The sequence below is a fragment of the Mesitornis unicolor genome, unplaced genomic scaffold, assembly GCF_000695765.1.
Source record: "Mesitornis unicolor isolate BGI_N332 unplaced genomic scaffold, ASM69576v1 scaffold18856, whole genome shotgun sequence".
Classification (NCBI taxonomy): Eukaryota; Metazoa; Chordata; class Aves; order Mesitornithiformes; family Mesitornithidae; genus Mesitornis; species Mesitornis unicolor.
The window spans coordinates 1-15,761 of record NW_010191974.1 but is presented as its reverse complement, the minus strand read 5'-3'; the positions used below and the strand labels follow the sequence as shown (position 1 = coordinate 15,761).

General features: G+C 41.3%; 1 protein-coding gene across 1 annotated transcript in view; it reads left to right on the top strand.

The window, feature by feature from the left end:
• Positions 1-14,755, top strand: part of EMCN (endomucin) — a gene marked incomplete at its 3' end in the record, with an annotated part of 29,398 nt that extends 14,643 nt beyond the window's left edge. Inside the window, exons 4-8 of the mRNA XM_010186910.1 lie at positions 3,077-3,142; positions 4,388-4,483; positions 6,197-6,221; positions 7,236-7,297; positions 14,642-14,755. Coding sequence (XP_010185212.1) covers positions 3,077-3,142; positions 4,388-4,483; positions 6,197-6,221; positions 7,236-7,297; positions 14,642-14,755 — 363 coding nt within the window. The remainder of the gene's footprint in view (positions 1-3,076; positions 3,143-4,387; positions 4,484-6,196; positions 6,222-7,235; positions 7,298-14,641) is intronic.
• Between the last annotated feature and the right edge of the window lie 1,006 nt (positions 14,756-15,761).

Below are 15,761 nucleotides of genomic sequence, written 5' to 3'. Positions count from 1 at the left end.
TCCTGCTGCTTGGCAGTCTGCTAGCCAAAAGCACCAATATAATTAATGAAGATACATTTTTCAATGGTTTAGTGACAGTTGAAGACGTGTCTCAATTAGGCATTTGAGGTTCTTCTATTAAAACACTTATTTGTCAGTTAAATGCCAGCTATTCACTCCCAGGCACTTATTTGGTTTTGGCAGGAGGAAATTTTTTGGAATGTATCAATTAATTCAGGATTTTCTTCTCCTGAGCAGAAAAACAAGTCAGTGTAGGCTGTACTTTGGATTCTGCTCCCATCTATGAGGAATGTCTGCAGACTTTCACAGCTCAGACTTTCTGGACTTGGGAACAGTGTCAGTTCTAGGTCAGCATTTCATGTGGGGTTACTGAGCACATTGCTAGAGTCTGACAGTTTGTATGATGTGAAGACTCTGGACATCTCACCTTAAAGCAGTTACTAACAAACCTATTCCTTCTGTTTTATTGCAGGCCTTCAGGTGATCTCCTCGACAGAATTGACAAGTAAGAGCTCTGTGCACACTGCCAAAAAGAGATGGGGTGGGGTGGGAGAGGGGAAGCCTGAGGAAAGGAAAGTTCAGGGAAGAAGGAGGCTCTGGGGGGGAGAATGAACCTGAAGCTTAGTATAGGGAAGCAGAGGCATGATGCTCAGGTTGTAACAGTGGTAATTTTGCTGTGATTTCAGCTCAATGCCGTGATGGACTAGCAGATACTGAAAAGAAAATGGGGCAAGAGCACAAAAAAATTCAGGCCTAGTTTGTTGTGTGATGCAATGGGAAACTGTTATAAATAGAGTGTTTACCAAGGAGCTTGTTCCTGAAAACGGCTCTCATTCCTTGTTCTGTGGTTGGAAGCGGCAAGTCCTGGAGTAAGGCAAGAGTTTCCTGTGCTAGTGAACCTGTATTGTCCTATTTTCCTTTCTTTGGGCTTATCAGGAAACTGTCTCTGTACTGTCTTCTGTACTGATCCCTGCAGTTTTGCTGCTGCTGCCAGAAAAACTTTGTCCCATGGTAACAACCATGATGAATAGCTGGAGTAATACTTACTCCAGCTGTTATTCTGATCCCAGATCATTCCATAGCAAGAAAGTATCTTCCAGATTCACTTTCCAGGTACAAAGAAAGCAGACAGGATGGGCTGGCTTGTGAGAAACTTCAGTGAATTAAGTGGATAACTGAGTTAAAGGTTTTAATTCCTTAATCCATTTTATTCATTCAGTAGTACTTCTCTTTAGCTACTTTTTTACTCATTGATTGTCTGAAGTAGTTAAAATGCTAACCTATGGGTTTGTCTTTCTTGCAGTACTCACATCTTGGTCATTTAACGAAGAACTAGGAAAATAGCCAGTGAATTTGAATCCTCGGGTTCTGTCCCTCAGAGATGCTGCACAAATGCAGGGATACACACTCATGTTTCTCAGTGTAATTTGTTTCTGTTGACATTTGCAGTCAGTATCCAGGATAACTCATTGCTGTGATAATTGCCTGCTTGCCCTGTATATCATGCAGTGCATCAGGAAAGGGAGTGAAAAGGGCAGTAGTATTTCCCTGGGAAATTTAAAGCAATCACATGAAGTTACGAATTCATAAGAATTATTTCAGTCACTTGATGATGGCTCACAGTTTCCATCCTTACATTATCACCCCTCAGCAGACAGGCACCATGGAGAGAGAACTTCTGCTCTAAAGAAACACTGTGATTTTTCAGAGATAAGGGTCTCAGACAATTACTGTTTCCCACACTATAGCATCAGAATGTCTCAGATGTGGCTGCATTGTTTAAGCACCACACAAGCACATAGTAAGTGATCATTTTTCCCCTGGAGGTTTCAGTCTCCGGCCAGACAAATGAAATGGGGGTGGAGGAAATGAAAGGAAACAGAGAAGCTAAACAATCTGCCCAAAATTCACACAGTTGCACAACTGCAGAACAAAAATGAAAACACAGTTCTCTCATATCTTTCCCTTTACACTACAAGTCAATCCCCATGCCTTCTAGTTACCTGGCAAATCCGATATACTGGAATATCCAGCAAGCATGTGGAGAAACTGGCCCCTGGCTGTTGCCTGCTTTACTCATCTTTCACCAGCAGTCAATGTACTCTTACATATCGGAACAGAGCAGTATGTTGTGAGAATGGGAATATGGGCAAAGGGAGAATAGTGGAGAAAAAGCAATCACCAAGACCTTTATCAATAGCAGGCCTGAGTTTTTATAAATCAGTACAGCAAGGAATCCCTGCAGGGTTGAGACAAACCAACTTTGCTTGTTACTCTTACCCAGCAAACTAGAATTACATGTGCCTAAACAAGAGAGTAAAAAAAAAATTTCTGTAAAAAACAGGGACTTGTCATTCAGCGACTTAGCAGAACAAAACCTAGCACTGCCAAGTCCACCACTAAACCATGTTCCTAAATGCCACATCTCCCCATGTTTTAAGTATCTCCAGGGATGGTGACTCCACCACTTCCCTGGGCAGCCTGTTCCAGTGCTTGACAACCCTTTCGGTAGAGAATTTTTTCCTAATATCCAACCTAAACCTCCCCTGACACAGCTTTAGGCATTTCCTTTCATCCTGTTGCTAGTTATGTGGGAGAAGACACTGACCCCCACCTTACTACAACCTCCTTTCAGGTAGTTGTAGAGGGCAATAAGGTCTCCCCTCAGCCTCCTCTTCTCCAGGATAAACAGCCCCAGTTCCCTCAGCCGCTCCTCGCAGGACTTGTGCTCCAGACCCCTCCCCAGCTTCATTGCCCTCCTTTGGAGAGTTCTCTTTTAACATTGAAGTGAAAATGTTTGTAGCTCATAACCTGTAGGTGGACAAGCAGATGATCCTAGGGAAGACTGCACCCATGCAAAGTGTGTGTTTCTTCTAGGCCACACTAGACAAACTTTTCCAACCCTCTTGCCAGGTCCAGGTATTATTGAGAAGAGCCATAGCTGTGGAGCACCAAATGGCTCCAGAACTGGAGAGACAGAAGTTGTATCAGGAGGGTAATTTTTCAGCGGGAGTTGTTTAGGGAGTTCTGACAATTATGTGTTAACCTGAAAAAGTTGTTTCTTTTGCAAATCTAGCTTTTGGCAGTCCTGGAAGCAGTTCTGGAAACAAGGATGTGCCGGAGAACGCTATCCACTATTCTAGTGAGTGTTCCTGCTTTATTGTCCAGCTTTTGAGATTTCAGTTGATCAGTTTGGCTTTAGGTGAATAAGGGGAGTAGCAGAGAAATGGAGCTGGTGGTTTTATTTCTAGCCCTACCAGATGTAGGCCGTATTACAAACCCAGTTTAACTGCCTGTTATAAAACTCTTCTCAAAGAGAAACAGAGCTTAACAAGTTGACACCACTGTCACTGGAGAGCAGCACAATTATTCCCAAGTCAAAATTATAAAACTGAAAAAAAAAGTGAACAGACTCATTTCCTGTGGGAGAAGACACAATAAAAATATGAAAATGTCATTTATATGCTGTTATGAGAACGTATTATATTAATATATTGTTTTGAATGTACTATATGAATATATTGTTCATATTCTCATAGGGGAGAAGGATTTAGCAGGGAGTCTGCCACAAACTCTGCAAGCACTTGATGTTTGCATATGCATGTTACTTAATCTTTTATTTTAATATTATGTGTCTCTAGAGCAAGAGTGTTGCTGCAGATCTGCTCTTTTCTACCCAAAGTACTGGCTTAGCAAAATATGTTTGTTGTTTTTGCACTGTAAACTTGTCTCCAGGTTCTCCCCCTAGTTCCACAGATGCACACACACATCTATATGAATATTAAATATTAATTGCATCAAGAGCCATCAAAGTTGCTATTTCTAAGTAGCAGGCGGTCATGACAGCTGATGCTGAGGAAGGCTGCGGGAACACAGCCACAACATTCCCTGACACAGGACTTAGGCCAGCAGGCAAGGGAGCGCCTGCTAAATTTGAATGTGGCCGAACGCTGCCAGAAAAGAAGATAAATAGGGAGAAACTGGGCTTATATATTTCCTTGGGAAAGCTTCTCCTCATTACATAATTCTTTCCTTTTTGCTTCTTGGCTGGGAAACACCTGTCAGGAAACGGCAGATGGTGGGAAATAATAAAAGGAAAGAAATGTCCTCATTTAAAAAGAAGATCTTGCATTTTCTATCCCTGCTTGTAAGTGCTGTGGGGAATGTTGCTGAATTATGTAACTCCTTGGTGTCTTTCTGGGCGTACAATGTTAAAAGAGAAATAATCACTTCGGCTACTGAATTTCAGATGAATCTTGTTTTCAAAAAGGAGGGAAAAAATTGCATATATCAAAAAATTGTTCCTGAAATAGGACTGTTTCGGAAAACCTTTGGAGGCCATCAGCACTGGCCCCCAGATGGACATTGTGTTCTCCCTCTTCTGCAGGCGTTATCTTGCCAATTGTCATCACCTTGATAGTCATTACCCTTTCTGCCTTCTCACTGGTGGCTTTGTACAGAATGTGCCAGAAGAAAACTCCAGGTATTTGGTTTGCTTTCTCTGTGGGGGAAAAATATCAATGTGCTTTTTATTATTAAAAAGTCTCTGGGGTCTTTTTAGATTACCTTAACCATAGATGTTGCAGTAGTCTGATAGGAAAGCTGCTTGTATTTCAAACTATTTTGCCTAAAGTAGGAAAGTAACACTTCATTTTCAAAATCAGTAGGAAGAACAGAGGGAGCAAAATGTCTCTGATTTTTGGAGAATATGTAATGCCATAAAGCTTTTAGTTCACACTTTTCCAGCTACAAAAAGCCAACAAACAGCTCTGTTAACGCAATCAATCAGGTCGAAAAAGACAGTGAAAACTAAGATTTGAGATATTGTTTAACAAAATCACTATATTTTATCTCTGTTCTAGATTTAGGCAAAGAAATATCAATGTTATCTCTTAGGAAATACCTGATATAAACATATAGAAGTAAAATTTTCCTGTTACAGTATAATGCACGTGGGCACAAAATCCCTGAGCAAACAGTATTTTCAGAAACAGTCATTTTGGCTGATCAGTGAAAGCCAGTATCTGTTTCACTGCTGTCCATAACATACATAGGATAATGGGGAGTGTAATTCCATTAAATTCCATTTGCCAAATGTTTCAAAGAGTTGCCCGAGTGGGCCACAGGCAAATGTAATTCTCCATTAAGTGAAAACCCAGATCTGAATCCAGACTGTGGTTTTTCTCTCCCTGCAAGCTGACATGAGTTAGGAGACCTGCGCAGAGCTTCAACTGTGAAGTCACCAGGCCTTGGAATTATAAAACCACAACAGGGTGGTGAAGCTATAGACCGAGTCAAACAGTGTCGCAATCAATTTAGCCAATGACATGGAAAATCAGACCCAGATAAACGGAGGAAGATGTGATCCTTGCTTAGGAAATTACTGAATATTTTAAGTCAAGAGGTAAATATATGAGGCGAAGAACATTTTCTTGCCAGCCTCCTCCTGCACAAATGCAGCAAGACAAAGTACTAGCAGATTCACTTGGAAGCTAGAGCAGATTGATACATGTGATGCTTTCTGCAGGATTTGCTCTGGTCTGTCCCGTGTACTTCCACCATGGATGGAAAGCCCTGAGCCCAGTTCCATGGGGGTAGAATTGTCTCTGTGCCTCTGATGTAACCCCTTGACCCCATCTTCCTGCCTACATTTGCACATAAGAATAAAATATGCTTGGTATAGCATTCATTTTGGGGAGAAATCCATTCCTCATCAGCAGGGATGACAAACTCTGTTCTCAGATGTCACAGCAGGTTAAAAACCCCTGGAGTGTACAGTCTGGCAGCTTGTTCTCTTGTTGCCCTCGCCCCGTATCTTTTAGCTCGGTTGTTGCGTACTTGAGAACCATTGCACGCTCACCTCCTCTGTGCCAGCTACCCAGGGAGCTGGAGCTGCAAGGGAAAATGCACTTCTGTTGTGCTTCTGCACAGGTCACGTATCATTCTCTTTAGTTTCCAGAAGTATCAATTTGAGCAATATCTGTTCACTTTCATAGATGACATGGTTGTCTTTAGGAAAAACGAACTAGAGAAGTAACAATTGCCATTCAAGCTGGTTGATTGAATTAATGTGCTTAATGCAATACTGCAAAATCACAACTCAGCCTTCTGCTAACAACTGCAATAGCTGTGTTTAAATGTTTACTTAACTGACTTCCGGCAGTCAAAATGATATTAACTTTGTTCCTTTTTCCAGAGAGACAAGAGAATGGCACTGAACAGTAGGTTGAATCCTGTCTTTTCATTGCTTTGAGATCTGTCATGGGTCACCTGTGAATGTAGCAGACTCTGCATGAGATTTTCTTTGATCTTTCTCTGTTTAAACATAATACGTAGTTGCTGCCCCAAAGAGAAATATCCTGTTGAAAGTAATGTGCTTGTAGTTATTGTACACCTGTATGCATGATAAGCAGCTGTTCCAGTATGGATAGAAAGGTGATGACTCTCAGCTGTTTTGCAGGGTATCCTTTTGAAACAGATAAACAGCTTACGCTGTGCTACAGAGCCAATGCGCTCAGTCTTTTCTGTTTTTTTCAGGTTTTGCCCCATTTTTGGCTGCTTTTTCCTTGTCCTTTCCCATCTCCCTTCTTCATGTTTTCTCTCTTTTTAATTTTTTTTATTCTGAATTATTTTTCTCTTTTTCTTTTTCCTGTGTCCCCCATTATTTGATGTTCCTCTGTCCCATATTCTCCTCATTTGCAGAGGCTTAGTTAAAACACTCTTGGCATAAGGAGTTTCAGGAGAGTGAAACCGAAAAAGATCCAGTAGAAGAGAGATACTAGAGGCCATTGAGTCTGGCTGTGGCCTCTATGTTTTATATGACCCAAAGCAACATTCAGCTACTGATTTAATTGCTAGCCCTGACTCCCTGGCCATCTGAAGTGGTCCTTCTTGCAATTCAATGTGGCTAAAAGCCTTATATTGACAGAGAAAAAAGATTACTCCCTCTTTTTCCCCAGATGTACTTGCTCTGTGGAGCACTAGTTTGAACCTGGAGTCATGCAACCTGATTCATTGCATATTTTAAGAGAAAGGTGTTTTCAGAGATATTGTTATATGGTGTTTTCCACCACCAGGACTTATGCACAATCCCATGCAAAGCCCATTTCAAGCCTGTCAGTGTAGGCTGGCATAGGTGCTGCCTCTCCTAGATCATAATCTTAGAGGGCTTTTTTTGGCTGACCAACCTGCATGCCGAGCTGCATGCTGACTGTCTGCTTCAATGCTTTCAACAGGGCCCAATCAGATAAAGAAGGAGTCAAACTTCTCTCTGTGAAGGCAACGTCTCCTGAGACTGGTGAGTGTTTCCTCTATGTGTATGACTATCTCTCTCTCTTAGCCCCGAGAGGAACAGTTTTGAGATGTCATTTCCAATGGCAAAACCATCTTTAATTCCTGTCAGACCAAAGTCACTGCAAACAACTCCTCTACAGTGCAGATCTCCAGATTGGGAGCCTGAAGAGCTGCAGTGCAGCTGCACTGTGTGTGGTATCACTACTTGGGAGTGAGAAGTATAACTCCTTTTAGGGAAAAGTAATTTTTAAAAATCATTGCTGGTAAGTGATCTACAGCAAGGCATGTTCAAGAGTAACCACAATCATTATATTTATCAGCTATATCTGGCTATACAAGAAGGTGTGAGGACTGGTGATATCTTGGGGACCAAGAGGCTTGGGTGTCAGTCCTGTGTGTAAACAGGGTTCTGCTGGAGTTGGTGTTGGCAGTGTTCAGTCAACCCTGTACACAGCCACCCTTTGCATTCAGAGTCCTCCTCTCATTGCAAATGCCCCTGTCTGGTGCTTCACTGATCCACTTTCTTGCAAAATATGTATGGAATTAAACCTAAAGGATCAGGTAGAGCTACTCATGGTGAAACTTTCCCCCTTTACCCAGTGCAGTTTACTTCCTCAGCCATCTAGGTCCCGCCTTCACTGCCACCTCACCTGCAGAAGTCCTCCAGGAAAAACAGCCTCTCACTTTATACTTTTTTAGGTATAACACACCCTCTCCTTTTTTTAGGATTTCTGGCCATCTGTTTCCCCTACTGACATTTCAGAGGTTGCCCAATAGCAGCTCTCTCCTTTCCTTTAAATTCTCGGGATGTCCTCTGAAATGCAGAACTTGACCTGAGCTATACTGGCTGGAGAGGCACAGTCTGGGCTCTCCAGCCTTCTCTGCATCTCCCAGAAGCTTTTGCATGATCCAAAAGACCCACAGAGCTACAAACAGGAATTGTGCAAGGTCCCTGCAGCCTCTCCAGAAGGACAGAGGGGGAGGAGAAGGGTGTGCTTCATTGCAGGCTGCATCGTTCTGCCCCACTGCTGCTGAGCAAACGCAGTGAAATTTTTTGATTGATTCTGCCCCAATACCAGTTTCAACATTAAAGTAACTTCATTAGCAGCAGCAGAATTATTTGTGTCTTACAGCAGAGTAAACGAGAACAGAGTCAGGCTCACTGCTTTTTTCACAAGGTGAGGTCTGGTGCCTGTTAATCAGTTACTGGTTCACCAAATATCCCAGTATCTTCCACCCAGAGGATGCCTGACACTTTTTTTTTTTTTTAACTGAAATATGGTGTATGCATGCTATAATTGGAAGGCATGAGTCATAACCACTTAGAAGACAAGATTCTTGCTCTCTCCTCATTAATACAATTCATATTTAAACTAGCTACCATTTTCTCTTGAATTCTTACATATTTTTGTGTTTCAAAATTAAACATGCTTTCACAGAAATGGAAGTTCTGTTTTTCCCCAGGTTTTTAGAGACATTTTCCTTCTTAAATTAAAAGCACTCTAAAAGAAGGGCCTATTTTCTTACAGAAATATTTGTCACTCATGCAAGTATTTTCAAATATATTATGATACCTGCCTGTTTGAATAAGATTTACTTACTTCATTAAAAGCTCAGGCGTAAAAGCAAGTGTTTCTCACAGCACAGGTGGAAGCTTAAGAAATATCCAACTTGTCCCTCTTACAGCTACTGACAACAACTGCACTGTGTAAAACTTCTTTTCATGTGTTCTTCTTTTCCTTTTTAGACACAAAATCCAGTTCAATTAAAAGGTGAATTCACTGGCCAACTGCTTAGTGTGTGTACAGTCAGATCTCTGATTGTACATACCAACAAAACTAAAAAAGTTTTTAACTAAAACTAGAACGTTCTTAAGAGAGGCCTTAACTTTACAGACAGATGTGCGTCATCATATCAATAGGCTGCTCAGCTGCCTAAGGTCAAGCACACATACAACAAAGTTCTGCTTTGACATTTATTCAGTTTCAGCTTAATTAGAAGCATACTTTATTTTTTTATTATTTTACTTTTATTATTCCAAACAGAAGATTTTGAGATTGTATAATTGTTTTCAAAATGTTCAAAAATTATATTGACAAACCAGATAAGGATATGATGTGCAAACTGCTCAAGCAGGCAACCTAGAAAAACTCTGTCAGTGTTGTGCATGGTATCTTGATCAAATGTTATGGTGAGTTTAATCTTGCCTTATTTTATTTAGAAATTAAGTCGACTCCACATAGGCAGTTGAAAGAGATATGTGTCCACAGGACTATTTATCCCATTTGTCTTGGATGTGTATCTTGAACTGGAATGAGCTGACCTATGGAGGTCCATTGACTACTGAAGGATCCTATTTTAGGACTTCTAAAATTAGGTTCAGACTATAAATTAAAAGAAAAAAGACTCCTTTTTCAGAAGCATAGCTGAATTAGATTTAATCAAGAATATTATTTCAAATATGTACAATTAATGTGAGAAGAACAGTGTTCAACTAAGCCTGGACGAAAGCAATGGTTTTTAATGGAGCGATATCATCAGGAACACTAGGTAAAACCGAGTTCTAATGTTTTCATTTTTTAAAACTCTTCTTAGAAAGATGAATTTGCTGATGGCTATGATCTCCAAGGCATAACTGGTTGAGAATTGATGTAATGTAAAAAACTAGACAGGTAAAACTAAACACCTTGAATTTTTCATGGACATTTGCCAGTGAACTGCAACACCTGATGCCAGATAAGTGCCTGTGCTTGCACCTTACCTGAAAACTCAGCTCAGATAAAAATGCTTAGGATACTGAACTGTCTCAAAAGTTTTACACTAATGTGTAGATGCAGGACTTATTGCAGACATTCCATGTTTACTATACAGACATATTTAAGGTGACTTTTACTAGGGAGAATAAATGGTATTCTACAATACAGACCTCTAGAAAATCTACCTGCAAAATTATTTCTTATTTGGCATTCAATGTAGCTCACAGAACTGCACGTTTGGCTTGTCAGTGGTAGATATGTTTCCTGAGAATGTAAGATGGAGGGTTTTACTTGATGACTAAGAGATTGATACCCTCATCTGTGATGTTAATGATAAAGTATTGCCTGTCTTGAAAACATACCAAACTTTTGCTGTAAGGGTTCTTGCGTATTTCACTGAAAACCAGCAAAGGTATTGATCACCATTTGGGACTCATGAAAAATGTTGAGGGATGGAAATTCCTCAGTAACAGAAAGGCTGAGGAATAGAAATCGAGGTCAGGCTACTCCATACAGATGAACGATGCATGATTAGAAATATTGATGCCCGAGTCATGACTTGATAATTTTCTTTTATGGCCCTTGCCTGGAGTACCCATTCTAGAGCAAATAAGATGTAGGAAGGGGCTCTATAGTAGCAGCACACCAGTTCAATATTCAATATAAAGTCTTTTAGGAATGTGGCAGGTGACATAATATTGCAGAATTGTTAGGTATAATCCTGGCACCTAAGCATAAGCTGATTGATTAGGGCACATTTTGTAGCCGGTGTGTGCTCTTTTGAGATAATAGGGTAGAGTATTACTTACTGGGCTTGCAGGGGTATTGTCTGTTCTGCATTTAATTTGCTGGAAGGATATTAAATGTGTCAAAGCTGATGTGGCTCAGATTTTGGTGAGGGACCTGGAATGGAAGGTGGCTGGAGAAAGGTCCCTGGTACTTGTCTGTACAAGGGCTTCCCAAGACACCCACAAATGAAAATTCGAGCTTTGCTACTATACAAAGTTGGGAAAACGCACCAGGCAAACATGGATATTTGAGGAGAAACCTGACCTGTCACATACAAAACACCCTTAACTTATTGTAATCACATTGAAGAAAGAGATTAGTCAATATCTAGAGATGCTCTCAGATGGCAGGGCAGTCCACGTTATGTGAACTGAGGATATAGAACAACCAGCATCCCCCATATGCTCCACATCTCTTTCAAAAGCTGCTGTTGGTTAATGGTAATAACACCTTAGAGCTGTTATCGGCTGCTTCAACTGGATGTACCTCCGGCCTGTAGATTTTCATACCATTTCTTGGGTGCGTCCCTTGCGCAAGATGAGCTACATACCTTGAAGATATGTAGGACTTCATGGCATAGATTAATTGGATCCCATAACTTCAGTCACTTTTGAGATGACCCTAGTTTGTGCCTGCAGCATTCCTCGGGACCTACTGGATTTCCAAAGCCTTCTCTTTAAAGGCTTCGAAGATTCAACATCAGAGGCTGGTGACTGTACTGGACAGTGACCGAGCACCAAAATAATCCCAGAACAAAGCAAAAAACAAACCTGTTCTTGTTCAGCACAAAAACTCATGTTGGTCATTGGAATACACATGAACTTCAGCATCTGACAAGACAACTCACTGTGGTGCTAGGATTTGGACCTGGAAAGTCCTGTGGTCTTCTGAAATCCTCTGGTTGAATGACAACTTCACCGCCTTCCATGAACCTCCAAAGACAGTTTAATTGTTCTGCCTCGAACATCAAATGTAGATGTGGCTGTGGTACAGATCTGGAGCTGGAGCAGAGGATTATTCCTTCTTGGTTTCTATTATGCTGAGAAAATCTGAGCATAGGCCATGGCATTTAAGGAGGTAAGAAATATTTGGGGTTTACTTCATCTGGGGCTCAACCCAGGGAAATTTACCCTTGTCCCAAATTTTTACCTGGGGGCACGGTTCCCTAGCGGGCCATGGCATTTCTCAGCATGCTTTTGTAGTTTCATCTGTCTTTCATTTTGTCTAGGATGCAGGTAGATGCCCCTAGAGGCAGGTGAAGAGGTCTCTAGGTGAGGCGTTGTGCCACTGAAAATTCCCTTCTCCTCTCACCTGCAAGATAAGCAATGCGGGTCAATGGAGAGCAGTCTGCTGGCATGCTGTGCACTTAGAGGCGGTAAGAGGGAGCATTTCTACTAATGTGAGGATATGATATTGATTCTTTCTTTTTCCTATTATGAGCTGTCCTTTCAATGTCTTAATTTTTTTTTCTCTGCAGGTAGAAAACCTAGAGGCTGCTTCATAGAAAAGGATCCCCTTGCAACAGACAGATAATACCTGCTTCCCTTTCCTTCTCTTTCTCGTTTTCTGATACTCTGGTTTTTTAACCTTGCATTGTATAATGGCCTGAAGTTGTGTTTTCTTTCTTCATGGAAACTGAAGAATAAATTTTCTCAGCTTTTTGCAGCTCATGGCTGGATTGTTTGTGTTTACTCGCACTGCAAAGATCTGACTACACACAATTCCCACTGAGACTTTTGGGCAAAACTGTAGTCAAAAACATTCAATAGTGGATGCTTCCGTCTATATTTCTAATTCAATATGTGAGCTGTGCCTATTTGCAAGGGTTTTTAAAGCAATCTCTTGCAGTCAGAGACCACTGAAGGTTGGGTGATGTTTTTGTGTGTTGAGCATTTGCTACCTTTCCAGCCTTCAGCTTTGGGCAGCCAGCTCCCACACTTTGCTGGCTGTTCAGCAGCAATTGCCTTCCTGTCCTTCACCTGAACCTTTCTGTACATGTGCTCTCTGCTGTGAGGGATTGCACAGACCCCTCTGTCCTGCTGGCAGTGGTGGGGGGCAGTTTGCAGGGGCACTGGTGAGGTGCATGACAGGGGAGCACTGCAGCACGTCACAGGTGCTGGGCTCACTGCCCCACACCAAACCCAGCTGGGGCATCCAGGCTGGGTACAGCTCTGTGCTGTTCTCCAGCATCTGTAATGCACCCCACTTTCTGTAAGTTCAGTGTGGTGAAGAGAGATGTTAGATTCCTGTGTCTACTGAGGTAGTTTTGTACTTTTATAAAAAATAGGTCTCTGCAATCATATTTTATGAAAAACTTGCTTTAATTCTTTGCTCTAAACCAGATGCCACTTATGAGCAATTTCTCAGCAGCAGACATTACAGTGAAATAACAGTGCAAATCATTTTTTCTTACAGACAATGCAATTTGAGATGCAGTACAACCTATTTTTTATGTCAAAGACTATTCGTTATATCCTTTTTCTTCCAGCTTTCCCAAAAATGTCAAAGAGGGCTTTGCCCAGGTCAAAGTCTTTCTGTACTCAAAGCGATATGACCTGTTAAGTCTCTTTTATATCACCATGTTCTGCAGCGTATGGGCATTCTGAATAGTATATTCAGATGCTGATTCAAATGGAGGAGAGGGAAGGAAATTGCAGTGAGATTCATAAAATGGTCTTCCACAAAGGTGAGACAAATAAATGTTTGTTTCAAAGTTGCAAAATTGATTTTACATAATCTGTAATGTCAGCTGATTATGTGCCCATTACTTATTCACATATACAGGCATCAGGATGCAACATTAATAGTCACAAATTAGTGTATTTGTGAGAGTAAGAAATCAAATCGAATACGGCACAAGTGAGATTTTAATTATGAAGAAAACCATGCATTTTCAGTGAAGTACTGTTACTTTCTTGGTTAAACATGTAGTTTTGCAGAGCCCTCAGTGTCTTCGTACTCAGTCTACTTCCCACATACTTTAAACAAATATGTTGAAAGATCAGGAGTTATGAATACAATTTTTTTCCTATTCCTTCCTATTTCGTTCCTTACCCTCATCCTTCTTAAGCATGAGTGCGTTTTAGAAGAGGATGTATGCAGTGTGTATTGGATCAGGTCCAGTGGCTAGACTGCCCGTTTACTTGGGTGTATCAGTGTCTGGGGCTCCAGAAGTGTTTGAGGGGTGCCACGTGAGAGGCTGTGCGTGTGAAAGACCAGTGCTGTGTCACAGTAGTTCCTAAAGCATCTTCTCTTTTAATATTGAGCTACAATCTGAGCCAGCTGTACCTGCTCAGGTCCTGGATCTGTGTAGCCTCAACTCCTGCCACTGAAGGTGGCTGGCACAAGGTGTGAAGGGAAGGACAACAAACAGGGAATAGTTGAGTAATGTGTCCCCAACCATAGCCTTCCAGCAGTCTGTGGCTTGGAGATGTCCTGAACCAGAGGTTGTGTTTTTGATGCTTCATAGCTCTCAGTGTTTTTTATTTCCATGAATTTGTCTTATCCCTGTGGCATCTGCAGCCTCCTGTGGCCATAAGTTACACAATTTAAGTACCAGTCTGTCTGTATTCTGTGACAGTAATGCTTAGAGACTTCATCGTGCCCGTGTCTTTGTGTTTACAAGCCAATTTCAGACAAAAATCAACAAACAGATGCAACGTCTGAGGATGAGAGGGAGAGTAAAAGGCTTAATGGAAGGGTTTGCTTGTCAGCTAAAACTTCCATGTCAGTGTCAATCTGATTTCATTTTCCAAATATTCTGCCTGAGGCCTCTTTCTCAAACTGTGCATCATTTCTTTCAGTTTTTGTAGAAGTGCGTGATATGTATGAGGTTGGCTTCTCACTGCCCTCTGCCAATCTAGATGATCCCACAACTCCTCCTCCATCAGGAGAAGTGTCTCAAGGCAGGACCACAGGTAAAGGGGGGCACGCTGCACTCACAGCTGCGCAGCTGACAGCTCTGTAACTGCACCAAATACATTCTCCCAGTTCCCTTCATCTCCCCCTTTTTGCAGTTCACTCATTTACTTCTCAAAGTAGATGAATGTGCAATTAATTTTCAACCCATTACCAGAAGATTATTGCCACAGTACCTATCAAATTGGATCAACTGATACCCCTATGCAAGATGCTGTATAACTGCATTGTGAGAAGCTGATGATTCAAGTCTGTCTTGATACCTTCCATCGCCTAGTGTGCAACACTAGAGTTTAAGCGTGCCATCCTCCCCTAAATCCAGAATCAACACAAGCCAGTTTTTCACCAATGATGGCAGTTTTGCTTTTGTTGCTATATTTTGTGTAACTATACCCTTTCTCTCTTGACGACAGCCTTCAGAGCATGCAGCTAATCTGTCTGGACTGGTTGAGCACCGCCACTGCACTGCGTGTTTATCAGCAGTTTGGTGTGAAATAATTCCTTCAGTCAACTAAAATATCATCTGTTCTAACAAAATACTAAACACAAGGATTTGTTTTTCATTTCCTTTACAGGAAGCAAGGCCTAATCCATTGTTTTTAGTAGGTGATGGTTCAGGGACAAGTTTGTTATTTTGCAGTCTTGGAATTAATTTCTATCAGTTAATGCTATTTTGAGATCAATAAAAATGTCTTTCCACTTGCAACTAGTCTGAATGCTCTTCTGAATTTGCTCTTTGTGTTGCAGCTGGATATTCAGCACAACCTCAAACTGCTGAGCAGTTAGACACCAAAATTGTTCTAGATGCCTCTCTGTGCAGTCCCAAGGCATAGTGTGGCCCTGTATCTAAAACCGTGTGTTACCTGTGTCACTCTTGAACAGAAGGCATCTGTGTGGCCATTTCTTCTCCAGTATATAATAACTCTGTCTTCATCACTGAACTGTTAGTTGGCATTTATGATTATAGACTCTATAATCACAGAATCACAGAACACGTTAGGGATT